This window comes from Stegostoma tigrinum, chromosome 7, assembly GCF_030684315.1.
Source record: "Stegostoma tigrinum isolate sSteTig4 chromosome 7, sSteTig4.hap1, whole genome shotgun sequence".
NCBI classification, from domain to species: domain Eukaryota; kingdom Metazoa; phylum Chordata; class Chondrichthyes; order Orectolobiformes; family Stegostomatidae; genus Stegostoma; species Stegostoma tigrinum.
In genome coordinates, this window is record NC_081360.1 from 97,491,896 (window position 1) to 97,513,421 (window position 21,526).

The 21,526-nt window shown below is 44.8% G+C and overlaps 1 protein-coding gene across 7 annotated transcripts in view; it reads right to left on the reverse strand.

Moving 5' to 3' along the window:
* adcy5 (adenylate cyclase 5) overlaps positions 1–21,526 on the reverse strand; it is a 405,848-nt gene that overhangs the window by 103,339 nt on the left and 280,983 nt on the right. For all 7 annotated transcript variants that reach the window (XM_059647537.1, XM_059647542.1, XM_059647541.1 and 4 more), the window contains 2 exons: positions 20,364–20,505; positions 16,051–16,176 (listed from right to left, as the gene is read on the reverse strand). In XM_059647537.1, the coding sequence (XP_059503520.1) occupies positions 16,051–16,176; positions 20,364–20,505 (268 nt within the window). The remainder of the gene's footprint in view (positions 1–16,050; positions 16,177–20,363; positions 20,506–21,526) is intronic.

A 21,526-nucleotide genomic window follows, 5' to 3' on the forward strand; every position in this document is an offset into this window, starting at 1 on the left:
GTCCCCTGGGCCGGATGGGATTTATCCTAGGATCCTCTGGGAAGCAAGGGAGGAGATTGCCGAGCCTTTGGCATGGATCTTTAACTCCTCATTGTCTACAGGAATAGTGCCAGATGACTGGGGGATAGCAAATGTGGTTCCCCTGTTCAACAAGGGGAGTAGAGAAAACCCTGGTAATTATAGACCAGTGAGCCTTACCTCAGTTGTTGGTAAAGTGTTGGAAAAGGTTATAAGGGATAGGATTTACAATCATCTAGAAAAGAATAAATTGATTAGGGATAGTCAGCACGGTTTTGTGAAGGGAAGGTCGTGCCTCACAAACCTTATTGAGTTCTTTGAGAAGGTGACCAAACAGGTAGATGAGAGTAAACCGGTTGATGTGGTGTATATGGATTTCAGCAAGGCGTTCGATAAGGTTCCCCACAATAGGCTATTGTACACAATGCAGAGGAATGGAATTGTGGGAGACATAGCAGTTTGGATCGGAAATTGGCTTGCTGAAAGAAGACAGAGGGTGGTAGTTGATGGGAAATGTTCATCCTGGAGACCAGTTATGAGTGGTGTACCGCAAGGGTCGGTGTTGGGTCCACTGATGTTTGTCATTTTTATAAATGACCTTGATGAGGGCATAGAAGGATGGGTTAGTGAATTTGCAGACGACACTAAGGTTCGTGGAGTTGTGGATAGTGACGAAGGATGCTGTAGGTTGCAGAGAGACATAGTTAAGCTGCAGAGCTAGGCTGAGAGGTGGCAAATGGAGTTTAATGCAGACAAGTGTGAGATGATGCACTTTGGTAGGAGTAACCAGAAGGCAAAGTACAGGGCTAATGGTAAGGTTCTTAGTAGTGTAGATGAGCAGAGAGATCTCGGTGGCCATATACACAGATCCTTGAAAGTTGCCACCCAGGTGACAGCGCTGTTAAGAAGACATACAGTGTTTTAGCTTTTATTAATAGAGGGATCGAGTTTCGGAATCAAGAGGTTATGCTGCAGCTATACAAAACTCTGGTGCGGCCGCACTTGGAGTATTGTGTACAGTTCTGGTCACCGCATTATAAGAAGGATGTGGAAGCTTTGGAAAGGGTGCAGAGGAGATTTACGAGGATGTTGCCTTGTATGGAGGGATGGTCTTACGAGGAAAGGCTGAGGGACTTGAGGCTGTTTTCAATAGAGAGAAGAAGGTTGAGAAGTGACTTAATTGAAACATATAAAATAATCAGAGGTTTAGATAGGGTGGATAGGGAGAGCCTTTTTCCGAGGATGATGACGGCGAGCACGAGGGGGCATAGCTTTAAATTAAGGGGTGAAAGATATAGGACAGATGTCAGAGGTAGTTTCTTTACTCAGAGAGTAGTAAGGGAATGGAACGCTTTGCCTGCAACAGTAGTAGATTCAGAGATAATGGGAACTGCAGATGCTGGAGAATCCAAGATCATAAAATGTGAGGCTGGATGAACACAGCAGGCCAAGCAGCATCTCAGGAGCACAAAAGCTGACGTTTCGGGCCTAGACCCTTCATCAGAGAGGGTGATGGGTTGAGGGTTCTGGAATAAATAGGGAGAGAGGGGGAGGCAGACCGAAGATGGAGAGAAAAGAAGATAGGTGGAGAGAGTATAGGTGGGAAGGTAGGGAGGGGATAGGTCAGTCCAGGGAAGACGGACAGGTCAAGGAGGTGGGATGAGGTTAGTAGGTAGGAGATGGGGGTGCGGCTTGGGGTGGGAGGAAGGGATGGGTGAGAGGAAGAACAGGTTAGGGAGGCAAAGACAGGTTGGACTGGTTTTGGGATGCAGTGGGTGGAGGGGAAGAGCTGGGCTGGTTGTGTGGTGCAGTGGGGGGAGGGGACGAACTGGGCTGGTTTAGGGATGCGGTGGGGGAAGGGGAGATTTTGAAGCTGGTGAAGTCCACGTTGATACCGTTAGGCTGCAGGGTTCCCAAGTGGAATATGAGTTGCTGTTCCTGCAACCTTCGGGTGGCATCAGTGTGGCACTGCAGGAGGCCCATGATGGACATGTCATCTAAAGAATGGGAGGGGGAGTGGAAATTGTTTGCGACTGGGAGGTGCAGTTGTTTGTTGCGAACCGAGCGGAGGTGTTCTGCAAAGCGGTCCCCAAGCCTCCGCTTGGTTTCCCCAATGTAGAGGGAGCCACACCGGGTACAGTAGATGCAGTATACCACATTGGCAGATGTGCAGGTGAACCTTTGCTTAATGTGGAATGTCATCCTGGGGCCTGGGATAGGGGTGAGGGAGGAGGTGTGGGGGCAAGTGTAGCATTTCCTGTGGTTGCAGGGGAAGGTGCCGGGTTTGATGGGGTTGGAGGGCAGTGTGGAGCGAACAAGGGAGTCACGGAGAGAGTGGTCTCTCCGGAAAGCAGACAGGGGTGGGGATGGAAAAATGTCTTGGGTGGTGGGGTCGGATTGTAGATGGCGGAAGTGTCGGAGGATGATGCGTTGTATCCGGATGTTGGTGGGGTGGTGTGTGAGAACGAGGGGGATCCTCTTTGGGCGGTTGTGGCGGGGGCGGGATGTGAGAGATGTGTTGCGGGAAATACGGGAGATGCGGTCAAGGGCGTTCTCGATCACTGTGGGGGGAATGTTGCGGTCCTTAAAGAACTTGGACATCTGGGATGTGCGGGAGTGGAATGTCGTATCATGGGAGCAGATGCGGCGGAGGCGGAGGAATTGGGAATAGGGGATGGAATTTTTGCAGGAGGGTGGGTGGGAGGAGGTGTATTCTAGGTAGCTGTGGGAGTCGGTGGGCTTGAAATGGACATCAGTTACAAGCTGGTTGCCTGAGATGGAGACTGAGAGGTCCAGGAAGGTGAGGGATGTGCTGGAGATGGCCCAGGTGAACTGGAGGTTGGGGTGGAAGGTGTTGGTGAAGTGGATGAACTGTTCAAGCTCCTCTGGGGAGCAAGAGGCGGCGCCGATACAGTCATCAATGTACCAGAGGAAGAGGTGCGGTTTGGGGCCTGTGTAGGTGCGGAAGAGGGACTGTTCCACGTAACCTACAAAGAGGCAGGCATAGTTGGGGCCCATGCGGGTGCCCATGGCCACCCACTTGGTCTGTATGAAGTGGGAGGAGTCAAAAGAGAAGTTGTTGAGGGTGAGGACGAGTTCGGCTAGGCGGATGAGGGTGTCAGTGGAGGGGGACTGGTCGGGCCTGCGGGACAGGAAGAAGCGGAGGGCCTTGAGGCCATCTGCATGCGGAATGCAGGTGTATAGGGACTGGACGTCCATGGTGAAGATGAGGTGTTGGGGGTCCGGGAATTGGAAGTCCTGGAGGAGGTGGAGGGCGTGGGTGGTGTCACGGACGTAGGTAGGGAGTTCCTGGACCAAAGGGGAGAAAATGGAGTCCAGATCGGTGGAGATGAGTTCGGTGGGGCAGGAGCAGGCTGAGACGATGGGTCGACCAGGGCAGGCAGGTTTGTGGATTTTGGGAAGGAGATAGAAACGGGCCATGCGGGGTTGAGGAACAATGAGGTTGGAGGCTGTGGGTGGGAGGTCCCCTGAGGTGATGAGGTCATGAATGGTGTTGGAGATGATGGTTTGGTGCTCGGGTGTGGGGTCATGATCCAGGGGGCAGTAGGAGGTGTTGTCGGAGAGTTGGCGTCTGGCCCTAGCGATGTAGAGGCCAGTGCGCCATACTACCACTGCGCCACCCTTGTCTGCGGGTTTGATGGTGAGGTTGGGGTTGGAGCGGAGGGAGCGGACGGCTGCCCGTTCTGCAGGGGAGAGGTTGGAGTGGGTGAGAGGGTTGGAGAGGTTGAGGCAGCTAATGTCTCAACGGCAGTTGGAGATGAAGAGGTCGAGGGAGGGTAGGACGCCTGGGGATGGTGTCCAGGAGGAGGACTTGTGTTGGAAGCGGGTGAAGGGGTCATTGGAGGGAGGGTTAGGCTCCCAGTTGAAGAATTAGGCATGGAGGCGAAGGCGGCAGAAAAACTGCTCTTTGTCCAATTGTGACTGGTATTCGTTGATGTGTGGTTGTAGGGGGACAAAGGTGAGCCCCTTACTAAGGACTGACCGTTCGTCCTCAGTCAGTGAGAGGTCTGGGGGGATGGTGAAGATGCGGCAGGGTTCAGTGTGGTAGTAGATTCGCCAAGCTTAGGTACATTTAAGTCGTCATTGGATCAGCTTATGGACGTACATGGAATAGTGTAGGTTAGATGGGCTTCAGATCGGTATGACAGGTCGGCACAACATCGAGGGCCGAAGGGCCTGTACTGTGCTGTAATGTTCTCTGTTCTATGTACTCTCTGAGTAAAGAAACTACCTCTGACATCTGTCCTATATCTTTCACCCCTTAATTTAAAGCTATGCCCCCCCGTGCTCGCCATCATCATCCTCGGAAAAAGGCTCTCCCTGTCCACCCTATCTAACCCTCTCATTATTTTATATGTTACGATTATGTCACCTCCCAACCTTCTTCTCTCTGATGAAAACAGTCTCAAGTCCCTCAGCCTTTCCTCGTAAGACCTTCCCTCCATACCAGGCAACATCCTAGTAAATCTCCTCTGCACCCTTTCCAAAGCTTCCACATCCTTCTAATAATGCGGTGACCAGAACTGTACACAATACTCCAAGTGCGGCCGCAACAGAGTTTTGTACAGCTGCAGCATAACCTCTTGGTTCCGGAACTCGATCCCTCTATTAATAAAAGCTAAAACACTGTATGCCTTCTTAACAACCCTGTCAACCTGGGTGACAACTTTCAAGGATCTGTGTACATGGACACCGAGATCTCTCTGCTCATCTACACTACTAAGAATCTTACCATTAGCCCTGTACTTTGCCTTCCGGTTACTCCTACCAAAGTGCATCACCTCACACTTGTCTGCATTAAACTCCATTTGCCACCTCTCAGCCCAGCTCTGCAGCTTATCTATGTCTCTCTGCAATCTACAGCATCCTTCGTCACTATCCACAACTTCACGAACCTTAGTGTTGTCTGCAAATTCACTAACCCATCCTTCTATGCCCTCATCCAGGTCATTTATAAAAATGACAAACAGCAGTGGACCCAACACCGACCCTTGCGGTACACCACTCATAACTGGTCTCCAGGATGAACATTTCCCATCAACTACCACCCTCTGTCTTCTTTCAGCAAGCCAATTTCCGATCCAAACTGCTATGTCTCCCACAATTCCATTCCTCCGCATTTTGTACAATTGCCTATTGTGGGGAACCTTATCGAACGCCTTGCTGAAATCCATATACACCACATCAACTGGTTTACTCTCATCTACCTGTTTGGCCACCTTCTCAAAGAACTCAATAAGGTTTGTGAGGCACGACCCTCCCTTCACAAAACCGTCCTGACCATCCCTAATCAATTTATTCTTTTCTACATGATTATAAATCCTATCGCTTATAACCTTTTCCAACACTTTACCAACAACTGAGGTAAGGCTCACTGGTCTATAATTACCAGGGTTTTCTCTACTCCCTTTCTTGAACAGGGGAACCACATTTGCTATCCTCCAGTCATCTGGCACTATTCCTGTAGACAATGAGGAGTTAAAGATCCATGCCAAAGGCTCGGCAATCTCCTCCCTGGCTTCCCAGAGGATCCTAGGATAAATCCCATCCGGCCCAGGGGACTTATCTATCTTCACCCTCTGAAGGATTTCTAATACCTCTTCCTTGTGAACCTCAATCCCACCTAGTGTAGTAGCCTGTATCTCAGTTTTCTCCTCGACAACATTGTCGTTTTCTAGAGTGAATACTGTTGAAAAATATTCATTTAGTGCTTCCCCTATCTCCTCTGACTCCACACACAACATAGAACATAGAACAGTACAGCACAGAACAGGCCCTTCAGCCCACAATGTTGTGCCGACCATTGATCCTCATGGATGCACCCTCAAATTTCTGTGACCATATGCATGTCCAGCAGTCTCTTAAATGACCCCAATGACCTTGCTTCCACAACTGCTGCTGGCAACGCATTCCATGCTCTCACAACTCTCTGCGTAAAGAACCTGCCTCTGACATCCCCTCTATACTTTCCACCAACCAGCTTAAAACTATGACCCCTCGTGCTAGCCATTTCTGCCCTGGGAAATAGTCTCTGGCTATCGACTCTATCTATGCCTCTCATTATCTTGTATACCTCAATTAGGTCCCCTCTCCTCCTCCTTTTCTCCAATGAAAAGAGACCGAGCTCAGTCAACCTCTCTTCATAAGATAAGCCCTCCAGTCCAGGCAGCATCCTGGTAAACCTCCTCTGAACCCTCTCCAAAGCATCCACATCTTTCCTATAATAGGGCGCCCAGAACTGGACGCAGTATTCCAAGTGCGGTCTAACCAAAGTTTTATAGAGCTGCAACAAGATCTCACGACTCTTAAACTCAATCCCCCTGTTAATGAAAGCCAAAACACCATATGCTTTCTTAACAACCCTGTCCACTTGGGTGGCCATTTTAAGGGATCTATGTATCTGCACACCAAGATCCCTCTGTTCCTCCACGCTGCCAAGAATCCTATCCTTAATCCTGTACTCAGCTTTCAAATTCGACCTTCCAAAATGCATCACCTCGCATTTATCCAGGTTGAACTCCATCTGCCACCTCTCAGCCCATCTCTGCATCCTGTCAATGTCCCGCTGCAGCCTACAACAGCCCTCTACACTGTCAACGACACCTCCGACCTTTGTGTCGTCTGCAAACTTGCTGACCCATCCTTCAATTCCCTCGTCCAAGTCATTAATAAAAATTACAAACAGTAGAGGCCCAAGGACAGAGCCCTGTGGAAACCCACTCACCACTGACTTCCAGGCAGAATATTTTCCTTCTACTACCACTCGCTGTCTTCTGTTGGCCAGCCAATTCTGTATCCAAGCAGCTAAGTTCCCCTGTATCCCATTCCTCCTGACCTTCTGAATGAGCCTTCCATGGGGAACCTTATCAAATGCCTTACTGAAGTCCACATACACCACATCCACAGCTTGACCCTCATCAACCTTACTAGTCACATCCTCAAAAAACTCGATAAGGTTTGTAAGGCATGACCTACCCCTCACAAAGCCGTGTTGACTGTATTTGATCAAGCCATGCTCTTCCAGATGGTCATAAATCTTATCCCTCAGAATCCTTTCTAACACCTTGCAGACGACAGACGTGAGACTTACCGGTCTATAATTGCCGGGGATTTCCCTATTTCCTTTCTTGAAGAGAGGAATTACATTTGCCTCTCTCCAGTCCTCAGGTACGACTCCAGTGGAGAGCGAGGATGCAAAGATCTTCGCAAGTGGCGAAGCAATTGCATTTCTCGCTTCCCAAAGCAGCCGAGGACAAATCTGATCCGGGCCTGGCGACTTGTCAATCTTAATGTTTGACAAAATTTTCAGTACATCAGCTTCCTCTATCTCTATCCATTCCAGCATGCACACCTGCTCTTCAAAGGTTTCATTCACTACACAGGTCGTTTCTTTCGTAAAGACAGAAGCAAAAAAAACTCATTTAGGGCTTCCCCTACCTCCTCAGGCTCCACACACAAGTTCCCTATGCTATCCCTGATCGGCCCTACTCTTTCTTTGACCATTCTCTTATTCCTCACGTAAGTGTAAAATGCCTTTGTGTTTTCCCGGATTCCTTCTGCCAAGCCTTTCTCGTGCCCCCTCCTGGCTCTCCTCAGACCATTTTTGAGCTCCTTCCTTGCCTGCATGTAATCCTCTCTAGCTGAACTTGACCCTAGCTTCCTCCACCTTATGTAAGCTACCTTCTTCCTTTTCACAACGTACCACTACTATCCTTGATTGGGCCTCATCTTACTTTAGTCATTCTTTTATTCCTTAAATACCTGTAGAAAGCCTTAGGGTTTACGCTGATCTTATCCGCCAACAACTTCTCATGTCTCCTCCTGGCTCTTCTGAACTCTGTCTTTCGGTCTTTCCTGGCTACCTCGTAGCCCTCAAGTGCCCTAACTGAGCCTTCACATCTCATCCTAACATAAGCCTTCTTCTTCCTCTTGACCAGAGATTCCACCTCCTTCGTAAACCACGGCTCCCGCGCTCTACAGCTTCCTCCCTGCCTGACAGGTACATATTTATCTAGGACACACAGGAGCTTTTCCTTGAATAAGCTCCACATTTCTAATGTGCCCATCCCCTGCAGTTTCCTTCCCCATCTTATGCTCCCTAAATCTTGCCTAATCGCATCGTAATTGCCTTTCCCCCAGCTATAACTCTTGCCCAGTGGTATATACCTATCCCTTTCCATCACTAAAGTAAACATAACAGAATTGTGATCGCTATCACCAAAGTGCTCACCTACTTTCAAATCTAACACCTGGCCGGGCTCATTACCCAGTACCAAATCTAAAGTGGCTTCGCCCCTTGTTGGCCTGTCTACATTCTGTGTCAGGAAGCCCTCCTGCACACACTGGACAAAAACTGACCCATCTATCGTACTCGAACTACAGTGTTCCCAGTCAATATTTGGAAAGTTGAAGTCCCCCATGACCACTACCCTGTCTCTCACTCCATGGTCAAGCAGGAGAACTGTGCTTTACTATAGAAGTTGAAACTCTTGTCAAGACGAAGACGGAGGCTTATGTAAAGGTGAGGCATGAAAGCTCAGTGAGGGCACTTGAGAGTTACAAGTTAGCCAGGAAGGACCTAAAGGGAGAGCTAAGAAGAGCCGGGAGGGCACATGAGAAGTCTTTGGCAGGTAGGATCAAGGAAAACCCTAAAGCTTTTGATAGGTATGTCAGGAACAAAAGAATGACTAGAGTAAGATTAGGGCCAGTCAAGGACAGTAGTGGGAAGTTGTGCGTGGAGTTCAAAGAGATAGGAGAGGTGCTAAATGAATATTTTTCATCCGTATTCACACAGGAAAAAGAAAATGCTGTTGAGGAGAATACTGAGATACAGGCTATTAGACCAGACAGGATTGAGATTCACAAGGAGGTTTAGCAATTCTGGAAGATGTGAAAATAGATAAGTCCCCTAGGCCAGATGGGATGTATCCTAGCATTCTCTGGGGAGCTAGGGAGGAGATTGCAGAGCCTTTGGTTTTGATCTTTATGTCGTCATTATCTTCGGGAATAGTGCCAGAAGACTGGAGGTTAGCAAATGTTGTCCCCTTGTTCAAGAAGAGGAGAAGGGACAATCTTGGTAATTACAGATCAGTGAGCCTTACTTCAGTTGTGGGTAAAGTGTTGGAAAGGAATATAAGAGTTATGATTTATAATCATCTAGAAAGAAATAATTTGATTAAGGACAGTCAATACGGTTTTGTGAAGAGTAGGTCATACCTCACAAACCTTATTGAGTTCTTTGAGAAGGTGACTAAACAGGTGGATGAGAGTAAAGCGGTTGATGGGGTGTATATGGATTTCAGTAAAGCGTTTGATAAGGTTCCCCACGGTAGACTATTGCATAAAATACAGAGTCATTGGATTGAGGGTGACTTCGTGGTTTGGAACAAAAATTAGCTAGTTGAAAGAAGGCAGAGAGTGGTGGTTGATGGGAAATGTTCATCCTGGAGTTCAGTTACTAGTGGTGTACCACAAGGATCTGTTTTGGGACAAGTGCTGTTTGTCATTTTTATAAATGACCTGCATGAGGGCAAAGAAGGACGGGTTAGTAAATTTGTAGATGACACTAAAGTCGGTAGAGTTATGGGTTGGAAAGTTGAAGTCCCCCATGACCACTACCCTGTCTCTCTCACTCCATAGTCAAGCAGGAGACCTGCTGAGCTTTTCCAACAATTTATGTTTTTGCTCCTGACTTGCAGCTTCCACAGTTCTTTTGGTTTTCATTTGTCTGGAACTCTGGATTATGAATGCTGGATTTTCCAGCAACGCCCACATCGCATGATCGAAGAAGATAACAGCAGTTATTCCACCAATGGTTAATATTCTTGCAATTATATAAAATGAGAGCCACTGGTATTTCTGTTCATCTACATGTGTATTTTGGGTTTATTTTGGAAGAAAGACTAAAATCAGGCAAAATGAAAATTCTATTCTTTTGACATTCTATTTTTTAAGGATATCGAGCAATACAGTCTAATAATATTCACACTGGTCAAAGAAAACTGTTTACATAGACTTAAAGGCATTGAAACAGGGTATTCAGCCCAACAAGTCTAGACTGAAATCTATGCTACACAATAGCCTTCATCCACTCCTTTCTACCTAATTTTACATAAAGAGTTACAGAGTAAATTGAATCATCTAGTGATTTTTATATGAAATTAATTATGACACAGAAGGACAACAATTCGGCTAATCACTTCCATGCTGATGTTTGATGGAGCAAACTCAGTCAGTCCAGTTTCCTGTTCTGTCCACATAATTCTGCCAGTAGTTGAGCAATCCCTTTAAACATCATTAAACACAGCTTTGGAATATAAAAGCAGCGATGTGCATCTGAGGCTTTATAAGGCTCTAGTTAGCCCCCATTTAGAATACTGTGTCCAATTGTGGGCCCCACACCTCAGGAAGGACATACTAGACCTGGAGCGTGTCCAGCGGAGATTCACACGGATGATCCCTGGAATGGTAGGATTAACGTATGATGAACGGCTAAGGATCCTGGGATTGTACACATTAGAGTTTAGAAGGTTGAGGGGAGATCGAATAGAAACTTACAAGATAATGTATGGTTTAGAAGGGGTGGACGCTAGGAAGTTGTTTCCATTAGGCGGGGAGACTAGAACAGGTGGATGAGAGTAAAGCGGTTGATGGGGTGTATGTGGATTTCAGTAAAGCGTTTGATAAGGTTCCCCACGGTAGACTATTGCATAAAATACAGAGTCATTGGATTGAGGGTGACTTCGTGGTTTGGAACAAAAATTAGCTAGTTGAAAGAAGGCAGAGAGTGGTGGTTGATGGGAAATGTTCATCCTGGAGTTCAGTTACTAGTGGTGTACCACAAGGATCTGTTTTGGGGCAAGTGCTGTTTGTCATTTTTATAAATGACCTGCATGAGGGCATAGAAGGACGGGTTAGTAAGTTTGTAGATGACACTAAAGTCGGTAGAGTTATGGATTGTGCGGAAAGATGTTTCAGGTTACAGCGAGACATAGATAAACTGCAGAGCTGGGCTGAGAGGTGACAAATGGAGTTTAATGCGGAAAACTATGAGGTGATTTACTTTGGATGGAGTAAGGAATACAGAGTACTGGGCTAATGGTAAGATTCTTGGTAGTGTGGATGAGCAGAGAGATCTCGGTGTCCATGGACACAGATCCCTAAAAGTTGCCACCCAGGTTGATAGGGTTGTTAAGAAGGCGTACGGTGTGTTAGGTTTTATTGGTGGAGGGACTGAGTTTTGGAGCCATGAGGTCATGTTGCAGCCGTACAAAACTCTGGCATGACCTCACTTGGAGTATTGTGTACAGTTCTGGTTGCCGCATTATGGGAAGGTTGTGGAAGCATTGGAAAGGGTGCAGAGGAGATTTACCAGGATGTTGCCTGGTATGGAGGGAAGGTCTTATGAGGAAAGGCTGAGGGACTTGAGGCTGTTTTCGTTGGAGAGAAGAAGGTTAAGAGGTGACCTAATGGAGACATACAAGATGATCAGAGGATTAGATAGGGTGGGCAGTGAGTGCCTTTTTCCTTGGATGGAGATGGCTAGCACATAGCTTTAAAATTGAGGGGTGATAGATATAGGACAGATGTCAGAGGTAGGTTTTTAACTCAGAGAGTAGTAAGGGCATGGAATGCCCTGCCTGCAACAGTAGTATACTCGCCAACTTTAAGGGCATTTAAATGGTCATTGGATAGACATATGGATAGTAATGGAATACTGTAGGTTAGATGGGCTTCAGTTTGGTTTCACAGGTCGGCGCAACATCGAAGGCCGAAGTGCCTGTACTGCTCTGTAGTGTTCTATGGTCTACTGATGGCTACATGGTTGCTGTTAAACTAACTTTTAATTCCATAATTTTACTAAATTAAAATCTCACCACTTGTCTTATGGTGGGATTTGAGCCCTTGTTTCCCAGAACATTAATCTGGAAGAAAAACAGAAGTTGTTGGAAAAGCTCAGCACATCTGGCAGCATCGGTGACGAAAATATCAGAGTTAACGTTTTGAGTTTGGTGACCCCTCCTCAGAATCCAAACGTTAACACTGATATTTTTCTTCACACGTGCTGCCAGACCTGCTGAGCTTTTCCAACAACTTCTGTTTTTGCTCCTGACTTGCAGCTTCCACAGTTCTTTTGGTTTTCATTTGTCTGGAACTCTGGATTATAAATGCTGGATTTTCCAGCAACACCCACATCGCATGATCGAAGAAGATAACAGCAGTTATTCCACCAATGGTTAATATTCTTGCAATTATATAAAATGAGAGCCATTGGTATTTCTGTTCATCTACACGTGTATTTTGGGTTTATTTTGGAAGAAAGACTAAAATCAGGCAAAATGAAAATTCTATACTTTTGACATTCTATTTTTTAAGGATATCGAGCAATACAGTCTAATAATATTCACACTGGTCAAAGAAAACTGTTTACATAGACTTAAAGGCATTGAAACAGGGTATTCAGCCCAACAAGTCTAGACTGAAATCTATGCTACACAATAGCCTTCATCCACTCCTTTCTACCTAATTTTACATAAAGAGTTACAGAGTAAATTGAATCATCTAGTGATTTTTATATGAAATTAATTATGACACAGAAGGACAACAATTCGGCTAATCACTTCCATGCTGATGTTTGATGGAGCAAACTCTGTCAGTCCAGTTTCCTGTTCTGTCCACATAATTCTGCCGGTAGTTGAGCAATCCCTTTAAACATCATTAAACACAGCGTTGGAATATAAAAGCAGCGATGTGCATCTGAGGCTTTATAAGGCTCTAGTTAGCCCCCATTTAGAATACTGTGTCCAATTGTGGGCCCCACACCTCAGGAAGGACATACTAGACCTGGAGCGTGTCCAGCGGAGATTCACACGGATGATCCCTGGAATGGTAGGTTTAACGTATGTTGAACGGCTAAGGATCCTGGGATTGTACACATTAGAGTTTAGAAGGTTGAGGGGAGATCGAATAGAAACTTACAAGATAATGTATGGTTTAGAAGGGGTGGACGCTAGGAAGTTGTTTCCATTAGGCGGGGAGACTAGGACCCGTGGGCACAGCCCTAAAATTAGAGGGGGTAAATTTAAAACTGAAATGAGACGATATTTCTTCAGCCAGAGAGTGATGGGCTTGTGGAATTCATTGCCACTGAGTGCAGTGGAGGCCGGGACACTGGATGCCTTCAAGGCAGAGATCGACAAATTCTTGATCTCGAAAGGAATCAAGGGCCTCGGGGAGAGTGCAGGAAAGTGGTGTTGAAATGCCCATCAGCCACGATTTAAATGGCGGAGTGGACTTGATGGGCCGAATGGCCTTACTTCCACTCCTATGTCTTATGGTCTATCATGACTTTAGGAGATCCTGTTTTTATTTCAGCCTTCAATTTATCTGTTAACTCTCTCAATGGGCTGTTAAGGTTGAGTTGTTAAACATATTCAAGGCTGAGATAGATTTTTAATCATTAAGGGAATCAAGAGGTCTCGGGATACGGCAGGAAAGTAAAGTTGGGGCTTATCAGATCAGTCACGATCTCACTGAATGGCATAACAGATTTAATAGGCAGAATGACTTACTATATCTCCCACATCTTATGCTGTGTTTTCTTTAAGATTCAGCTGACTCGGTCAGTTGTGTTGCTACTGAGCCAATAATATTCATCAATGACTTTCCTTCCATCATTAGTTCAGATGTGGGGATTTTCACTGATGATTGTATAATGTTCAATGCTATTCATCACTCCTCAGATACTGAGTCCAAATGTACCAAGACCTGGACAACATCCAAGCTTACAGTAATAAGTGGCAAGTAATATTCTTGTAACACAAGTACCAGGCAAAAATCATCTCCGGCAAGGGACAATTCAATCATTTCCTCATGACACTCAATGGTATTACCATCACTGAATCCCCACGATCAACAACCTGGAGTTTACTAGTGACCAGAAACAGAACTGGGCTAATCACAGAAATGTTAGCTACAAGGGGTGGCATGGTGGCTCAGTGGTTAGCACTGCTGCCTCACATTACCAGGAACCCAGGTTCAAATCCACCCTTGAGTGACTGTGTGGAGTTTGCAATTTCTCCCTGTGATTGTGTGGGTTTCTTCCAGGTGCTCCTTTTTCTTCCCACAGTCCAAAGATGCACATGTTAGGTGGATTAGCCATGGTAGATTGCCCAGTGTTCAGGGGTGTGTAGATTAGGTGGGTTATAGGGGGATGGGTCCGGGTGGGATGCTCTGAGGGTCAGTGTGGACTTGTTGGGCTGCAGGGTCTGTTTCCACACTGTAGGGATTCTATTTTTATGAGGAGTAGATTACAGGCTGGGAATTCTGTGGCAAGTAACTAACCTCCTTACTCCTACATGTCTGTTCACAATCTACAAGACAGAAATCTGGAGTGTGACAGAATATTTTCCACGTGCCTAGGTAAACCCATCTCCAACACCACACAGGTATCTCAATACCATCCAAGACAAAACTGCCACTTTAAACCCAAAACCCTAAAGATAACTATGCCCATCACTTTCAACACACACTTTGTTCACCACTGATACACAGTGGCAGCAGTATGTAACATATGTAGTAACTCACCAAGGTTCCCTCAACATGACCCTTACCACCTAGATGGACGAGGACAGCAGATGAATGGAACACCACCATTTTTGAGTTCCTCTCTACCATCCCAACTTGGAATTATGTCACGACTCTTTCACTGTTGCAAAATCCTAGAACTCCCTTCCTACTAATACTTTTGTTACACAGCACAAAGTACACCTATGATGCAATGGTTTCAAGATTAAAGCTTATTACCACTTCCAAAATGGCAATAAGGAATGGGCAATAAAAGATGGCTCAGGCAGCAACGCTTACTTTCCATAATTAAATTTAAAAAGTCTACCCTCCTCCTTCACCTTTTTTGTCATGTCAGTATTGCCCTTATTGGGCTTTCCTTGTTACTGGTTCCCTGCCCTCAAGGGTGTTTTTCCTGGTCGTGGATATATTGAATAAATTGATTTGCACAATAGTGTCTTCACTGAGTCCCTGCACTTATACACACACACAACATGGGTTTTGTGGGGAAAAAAAACTAAGCACAGCTAGTGTGGCAATGGAAAAAATATATGAGCAGGAGATTCAGAATCTCCTCAGTTCAGGGGGTGCTGACTCCAAGCTGGTTGGCCACGGCCAGTGTCCCAACAAAGACTTTTAAAGTTGCAAGAAAATCTTCTTTGCACAAGTTTTTGATAGCCTTCCTATTATCTCCCTATTTGACTTATTGCTAATTTTGTCGACTGATAACATTCTTGTGTAGTTTCTTGAGACTCTTGACCAAGTTAATAATGTTTTATAAATGCAATTTCTTGTCCTACAATAAATTGCTTACAATACTAGCTTGTATGTTATTAGCTATTCCATTATTGCAATAACATAAAGTCATATAGACACCTTTTCAGCCCCTGCATTTGCTTCTGAACACTTAAACATTTGTGGTCCAAATGTTACAAGGGCCAGGCTCAAGTATCCCACAAGAAGCAACACAAAAATTGACTGGGCACATGTGTCAGGAATTGCTGCTCCTAACTAAGAAATGATTGTGGTAAGGTGGTAATGTCTCTGGGCTAAAAATAATTCTGAAATTTCTGACTAAATCTTTGGAGAGATGGGTCCCAATTCCGCTTGGTGAAATTTAAATTCAATGACTAAATTTGGAAAGTAAAGTTAGTCACGGTGATGGTGACCAGGAAATAGTAGTCAATTTTCATAAAAACCCACCTGTTCATTGATGTCCTTCAGGGAAGGATCTGCTATCCTTACCTAGTTTAGCCTACTTGTGACTCCAGACATACAGTGATATGGTTGACTCTTAACTGCCCTCTGAAATGGTCCAACAATCTATTTTGTAGCAGATCCATTAGGGGCTGGTGACAAATCCTGTGCTTGTCGGTAACATCTGCACCTTACAAAAGGATTTTTAAAAACTGATTTGACAGAGAGGTATGTGATTTAATTGCTTACCATGGTCTTCATCTCCTTGGAGATGTGTTTGTAGAACTGACGCTCCACATTCCAGGGTGAACCAATGTTAGATATCGAGTTAGACCTTGTCCTGTTGAGTTTTGCAATCATTGCTTTCTCGTCCTTCTGCAGTGAGAATGAAAACATTAGTCTCCAATGTGAAGGAAATTCTGCACAAAAGAGAAGAACGTGAGAAGAAGAACAAGAAAGGGGGAAAAACACAGCAATTCTATCGTTACAATTCGTTACAATACAGTTTTTGAGACAATGAATGAAATGGCTTTTCTATATTAGATTACGGAGGGCAAAGGCTTTACAAGGATGATATCAGAATTGAGGGATGATACCTCTGAAACTGCCGGGGATCTTCTCTACAGCAGAGAAGGCTAATCAGCGACAAAACAAAGGTCTTTATTTACAATTTACAGGTATTTGATAAGCATGGATATGGAGAAAACCTTTCTAATTTTGGGTGAGAACAAAATTAAGGATACGAACATACACTAGTTACCTCTAAATTTAACAGGGGAATTCAGGATGTGCTTCTGAGGCTTTATAAGGCTCTAGTTAGGCCCCATTTAGAATACTGTATCCAATTGTGGGCCCCACACCTCAGGAAGGACATACTAGACCTGGAGCGTGTCCAGCGGAGATTCACACGAATGATCCCTGGAATGGTAGGTTTAACGTATGATGAATGGCTAAGGGTCCTGGGATTGTACTCATTAGAGTTTAGAAGGTTGAGGGGAGATCTAATAGAAACTTACAAGATAATGTATGGTTTAGAAGGGGTGGACGCTAGGAAGTTGTTTCCGTTAGGCGGGGAGACTAGGACCCATGGGCACAGCCTTAAAATTAGAGAGGGTAAATTTAAAACTGAAATGAGACGATATTTCTTCAGCCAGAGAGTGGTGGGCTTGTGGAATTTATTGCCGCAGAGTGCAGTGGAGGCCAGGACGTTGGATGCCTTCAAGGCAGAAATCGATAAATTCTTGATCTCAAAAGGAGTCTTTTGTGCAGCACCTTGTTGAATGCCTTTTGTAAATCTAGATACACCACATCTACTAGGTCCCTGTTGTTCACCATGCTTATAATGTCTTCATAGAATTCCAGTATATTAGACAAACATGACCTACCCTTCAGGAACCCATGCTGTATCTGCCCAATGGGACAACTTCTACCTAGATGTCTTGCTATTTCTTCTTTGACAGATTCAAGCATCTTCCCCACTACAGAAGTTAAACTAACCGGCGTATCATCTTTTGTCGACCTTTCTTAAACAGCGGTGTCACATTTTCTGTTTTCCAACCTGTTGGAATTTCCCCAGAATTTTTTGGAAAATTACTACAAGCGCATTTGCTATATCTCCCGCCATCTCTTTTAATACCCTGGAATGCATTCCATCACAGCCAGGAAACCTGTCTACCTTTAGCTCCATTAGTTTGCCCAACATTACTCCTTTTGTGACTTCAATGTACTCAATCGACTTCTTCAAAATTTTTATCCAAACACTTCAGGTCTGGGACTAACCTTTTACTCTAAGACAATTTAACCACAATATATCCTTACCTTCTCAGTAGCAGTGGTCTCCACAACAATCCTACTCCGAGGACTTCACAGGACTACCCAAAGGTCAAAGTATGGCCACAATGATGCCACCCAAAGGTTGCAGGAACAGAAACAATTATTCCACTTGGGAACCCCACAACGCAATGGTATCAATGTGGACTTCACAAGCTTCAAAATCTCCCCTCCCCCTACCATATCACAAAACCAGCCCAGCTCATGCGCTCCTCCCTAACCAGATCTTCCTCTCACCTATCCCCTCGTCCCACCTCAAGCTGCAGCCCCATTTCTTACCTACTAACCTCATCCCACCCCCTTGACCTGTCCATCCTCCCTGGACTGACCTATCTCCTCCCTACTTCCTCACCTACACTCACCTTTACTGGCTCCTTCCCCACCTCTTTGACTTGACTGTCTCCTCTCCACCTATCTTCTCCTCTAACCATCTTCATAGAACATAGAACATTACAGCACAGTACAGGCCCTTCGGCCCTCGATGTTGTGCTGACCTGCTATACCAATCTGAAGCCCATCTAACCTACACTACTCCATGTACCTCCATATGCTTATCCAAAGATGACTTAAATGTACTTAAAGTTGGCGAATCTACTACCGTTGCAGGCAAAGCGTTCCATTCCCTTACTACTCTGAGTAAAGAAACTACTTCTGACATCTGTCCTATATCTTTCACCCCTCAATTTAAAGCTATGCCCCCTCATGCTCGCTGTCACCATCCTAGGAAAAAGGCTCTCCCCATCCACCCTATCTAACCCTCTCATTATTTTATATGTTTCAATTAAGTCACCTCTCAACCTTCTTCTCTTTAACGAAAACAGCCTCAAGCCCCTCAGCCTTTCCTCGTAAGACCTTCACTCCATACCAGGCAACATCTTAGTAAATCTCCTCTGCACCCTTTCCAAAGCTTCCACATCCTTCTTATAATGCGGTGACCAGAACTATACGCAATACTCCAAGTGCGGCCGCACCTGAGTTTTGTACAGCTGCAGCATAACCTCTTGGTTCCGGAACTCGATCCCTCTATTAATAAAAGCTAAAACACTGTATGCCTTCTTAACAGCCCTGTCAACCTGGGTGGCAAGTTTTAAGGATCTGTGTACATGGACACCGAGATCTCACTGCTCATCTACACTACTAAGAATCTTACCATTAGCCCTGTACTTTGCCTTCCGGTTACTCCTACCAAAGTGCATCACCTCACACTTGTCCGCATTAAACTCCATTTGCCACCTCTCAGCCCAGCTCTGCAGCTTATCTATGTCTCTCTGCAATCTACAGCATCCTTCGTCACTATCCACAACTCCACCGACCTTAATGTCATCTGCAAATTTACTAATCCATCCCTCTACGCCCTCATCCAGGTCATTTATAAAAATGACAGACAGCAGTGGACCCATCTTCGATCCGCCTCCCCCCTCCCTATTTATTTCAGAGCCCTTTTCCCCTCCCCTATTTCTGATGAAGGGTCTAGGCCTGAAACATCAGCCTTTCTGCTCCTATGATGCTGCTTGGCCTGCTTTGTATATCCAGCTCTACACCTTGTTGTCTCTAAAATTCTCCCCCTTTAAGTTGTGGGTGTTCCCGTTAATCTACATAAAAAAGCAAGTTCTAGAAATCTAAACCAAACCTTAAAGCCCCATTATTTACCTTGCTGGGTTGCAAAATATCATACAACAAAAAAAAATCCATTAGTAGTACACATAAGCCCATTCACTCTAAAGCCAAAGCTTAAAAACTGTTTTAAAATAAATCACCATGATTACTGAAATGCTTATAAGTTAACTTTTAATTTCAGACATACTGAAAACGCACTGGTTGCTAATTCAAAACCCAAAAATTAAAACAATGTTAAAACAATTAGTATATATTTAAATCACATCATTTGCAATTTAGTATAAGAGATAACAAGATGTATAGCTGGACAAACACAGCAGGCCAAGCAGCATCAGAGGAGCAGGAAGGCTGACGTTCTAGGCTCGAAACATCAGCCTTCCCGCTCCTCTGATGCTGCTCAGCCTGCTGTGTTCATCCAGCTTTACACCTTGTTATCACATATTCTCCAGCATCTGCAGTTCTTACTATCTCTGAAACATTTGTAATTTAATGTCTATTTTATGTATTCTGAAACTTCCCCTTCAACTATTGCTACTGTATCTGTATTGACCTACTTGTTGATAAAGCTCAAGGCTGGGATCAGTAGAATTTCGATGGTATTAAGGGGTATGGGTAGGACCAAAATGTGGAGGTGAAGTATAAAATGTACAAAGTATGAAACTGTAAAGTCATGAGGGGCACAGATAAGGTGAATAGCAAAGCCTTTACCCCAGGGTGGGTGAGTGCAAACTAGAGGACATAGGTTTAACGTGAAAGGGGAAAGATTTAAAAGGGACCTGAGGGGCAGCATTTTCACACAGAGGTTGCTGCATACACAGAATGAGCTGTAAGAGAAAGTGGTAGGAGTGGGTTCAATTACAACATTCAGAAGACATTTGGACAGGTACATGGATAGGGAAGGTTTAGAGGGATATGGCCCAAATGCAGGCAAATGGGACTAGTTCAGTTTAGGAAACCAGTTTGGCATGGACGGGTTGGGCCAAAGGGCCTATTTCTACACTGTATGACTCTATGACTCGACAAAATCAGCTATGATGCCAATGAATGGTGTAACAGGCGAGAAAGGCTAACTGGCTGACGCCTGCTCCAATTTCTTATGGAATTCTTTTATTTACCCGTTTCTGGCTACATCCCACAATGAGGTAGGTCTCAATATTGTGATCCTTCAAGTAAACGTTCCGCTCGCCTCCAAAACCTGCCTCCACTTCATAATCCCCGTTCAGATAGTTCAGCGTGGCTTTTGTGATGTGAATTCGCCTAAAAGCAGGAAGAGACACTTTTCAAAGAATGGAAAGGTTAAGAACGGCTGAGCAAATTTCAAAAAAAAATCACCAACTCTGCATTTTCCCTGAAGACTTCAGTCTGCCAATGTGAACTAATCCAAGGGTTTAGAGACTTAGTGGATAGTGGGCACAGGGAAACAATTTACAGACTGGAGTCTATTTGATGATTTAAGAATTTTATACATGTAAAATTGGATGCCTAAGAGAAAGTTATAGGACTGGAATTGAATTGAGGGGTTCAAGTGTTTAATACCATGGAATGGATGAGAACAGCATTTGCAAGTTCTTAATCAAGCAACATACTATCTTGAATTGGAGTTATGCCGCTGTTCCCTTACTGTCATTGGGTCAAAATCCTGGAACTGCCCTATGGGTGACCCGACACGCCAAGGGATCAGGGTGTTCAAGAAGACAGCTCACCATCACTTTCTCGAGGGCAATTAGGGATGGACGATAAATATTGGTTTAACCAGTGACACTCACATCCAATGAATAAATATTTTAAAAATTAGACAATCGCAGCAGGAAATTATTTGGCCCATCTTACCTGCACCAGCTCAGTGGAAGGGCTATCCAGACATTCACACTTCCCCTGCACCTTTCTCCATAGTCCCTTTAAGTATTTCTCCAACTCCCTTTTGAAAGTTACTATTGAAGCTGTCTGCAGCACCCTTTCAAAGCAGTGCTTTCTCGATTTCTATCTTTCTGTCTTAAAAGGTTACTTTTCTCATGGTGCCATTGTTTCTTCTGCTGATATTCTTAAATATGAGTCCCCTGGTTGTTGATTCTTCTGCCATTTCACTAGTTGATAGAATAATGGGCAGTTGGGAGTGAGTTATAGGTTAGTATTTTAATGTCAACAACTTGCAAAAATAAAACTTATCTATCAAATCAATCTTAGATCTGACTTGTACAGTATTACCTTCACTATCTAAGTGTTCCATATTTTTGATCATGGGATGTGGGTGTCACTAGCTTGGCCATCATTTTTTGTC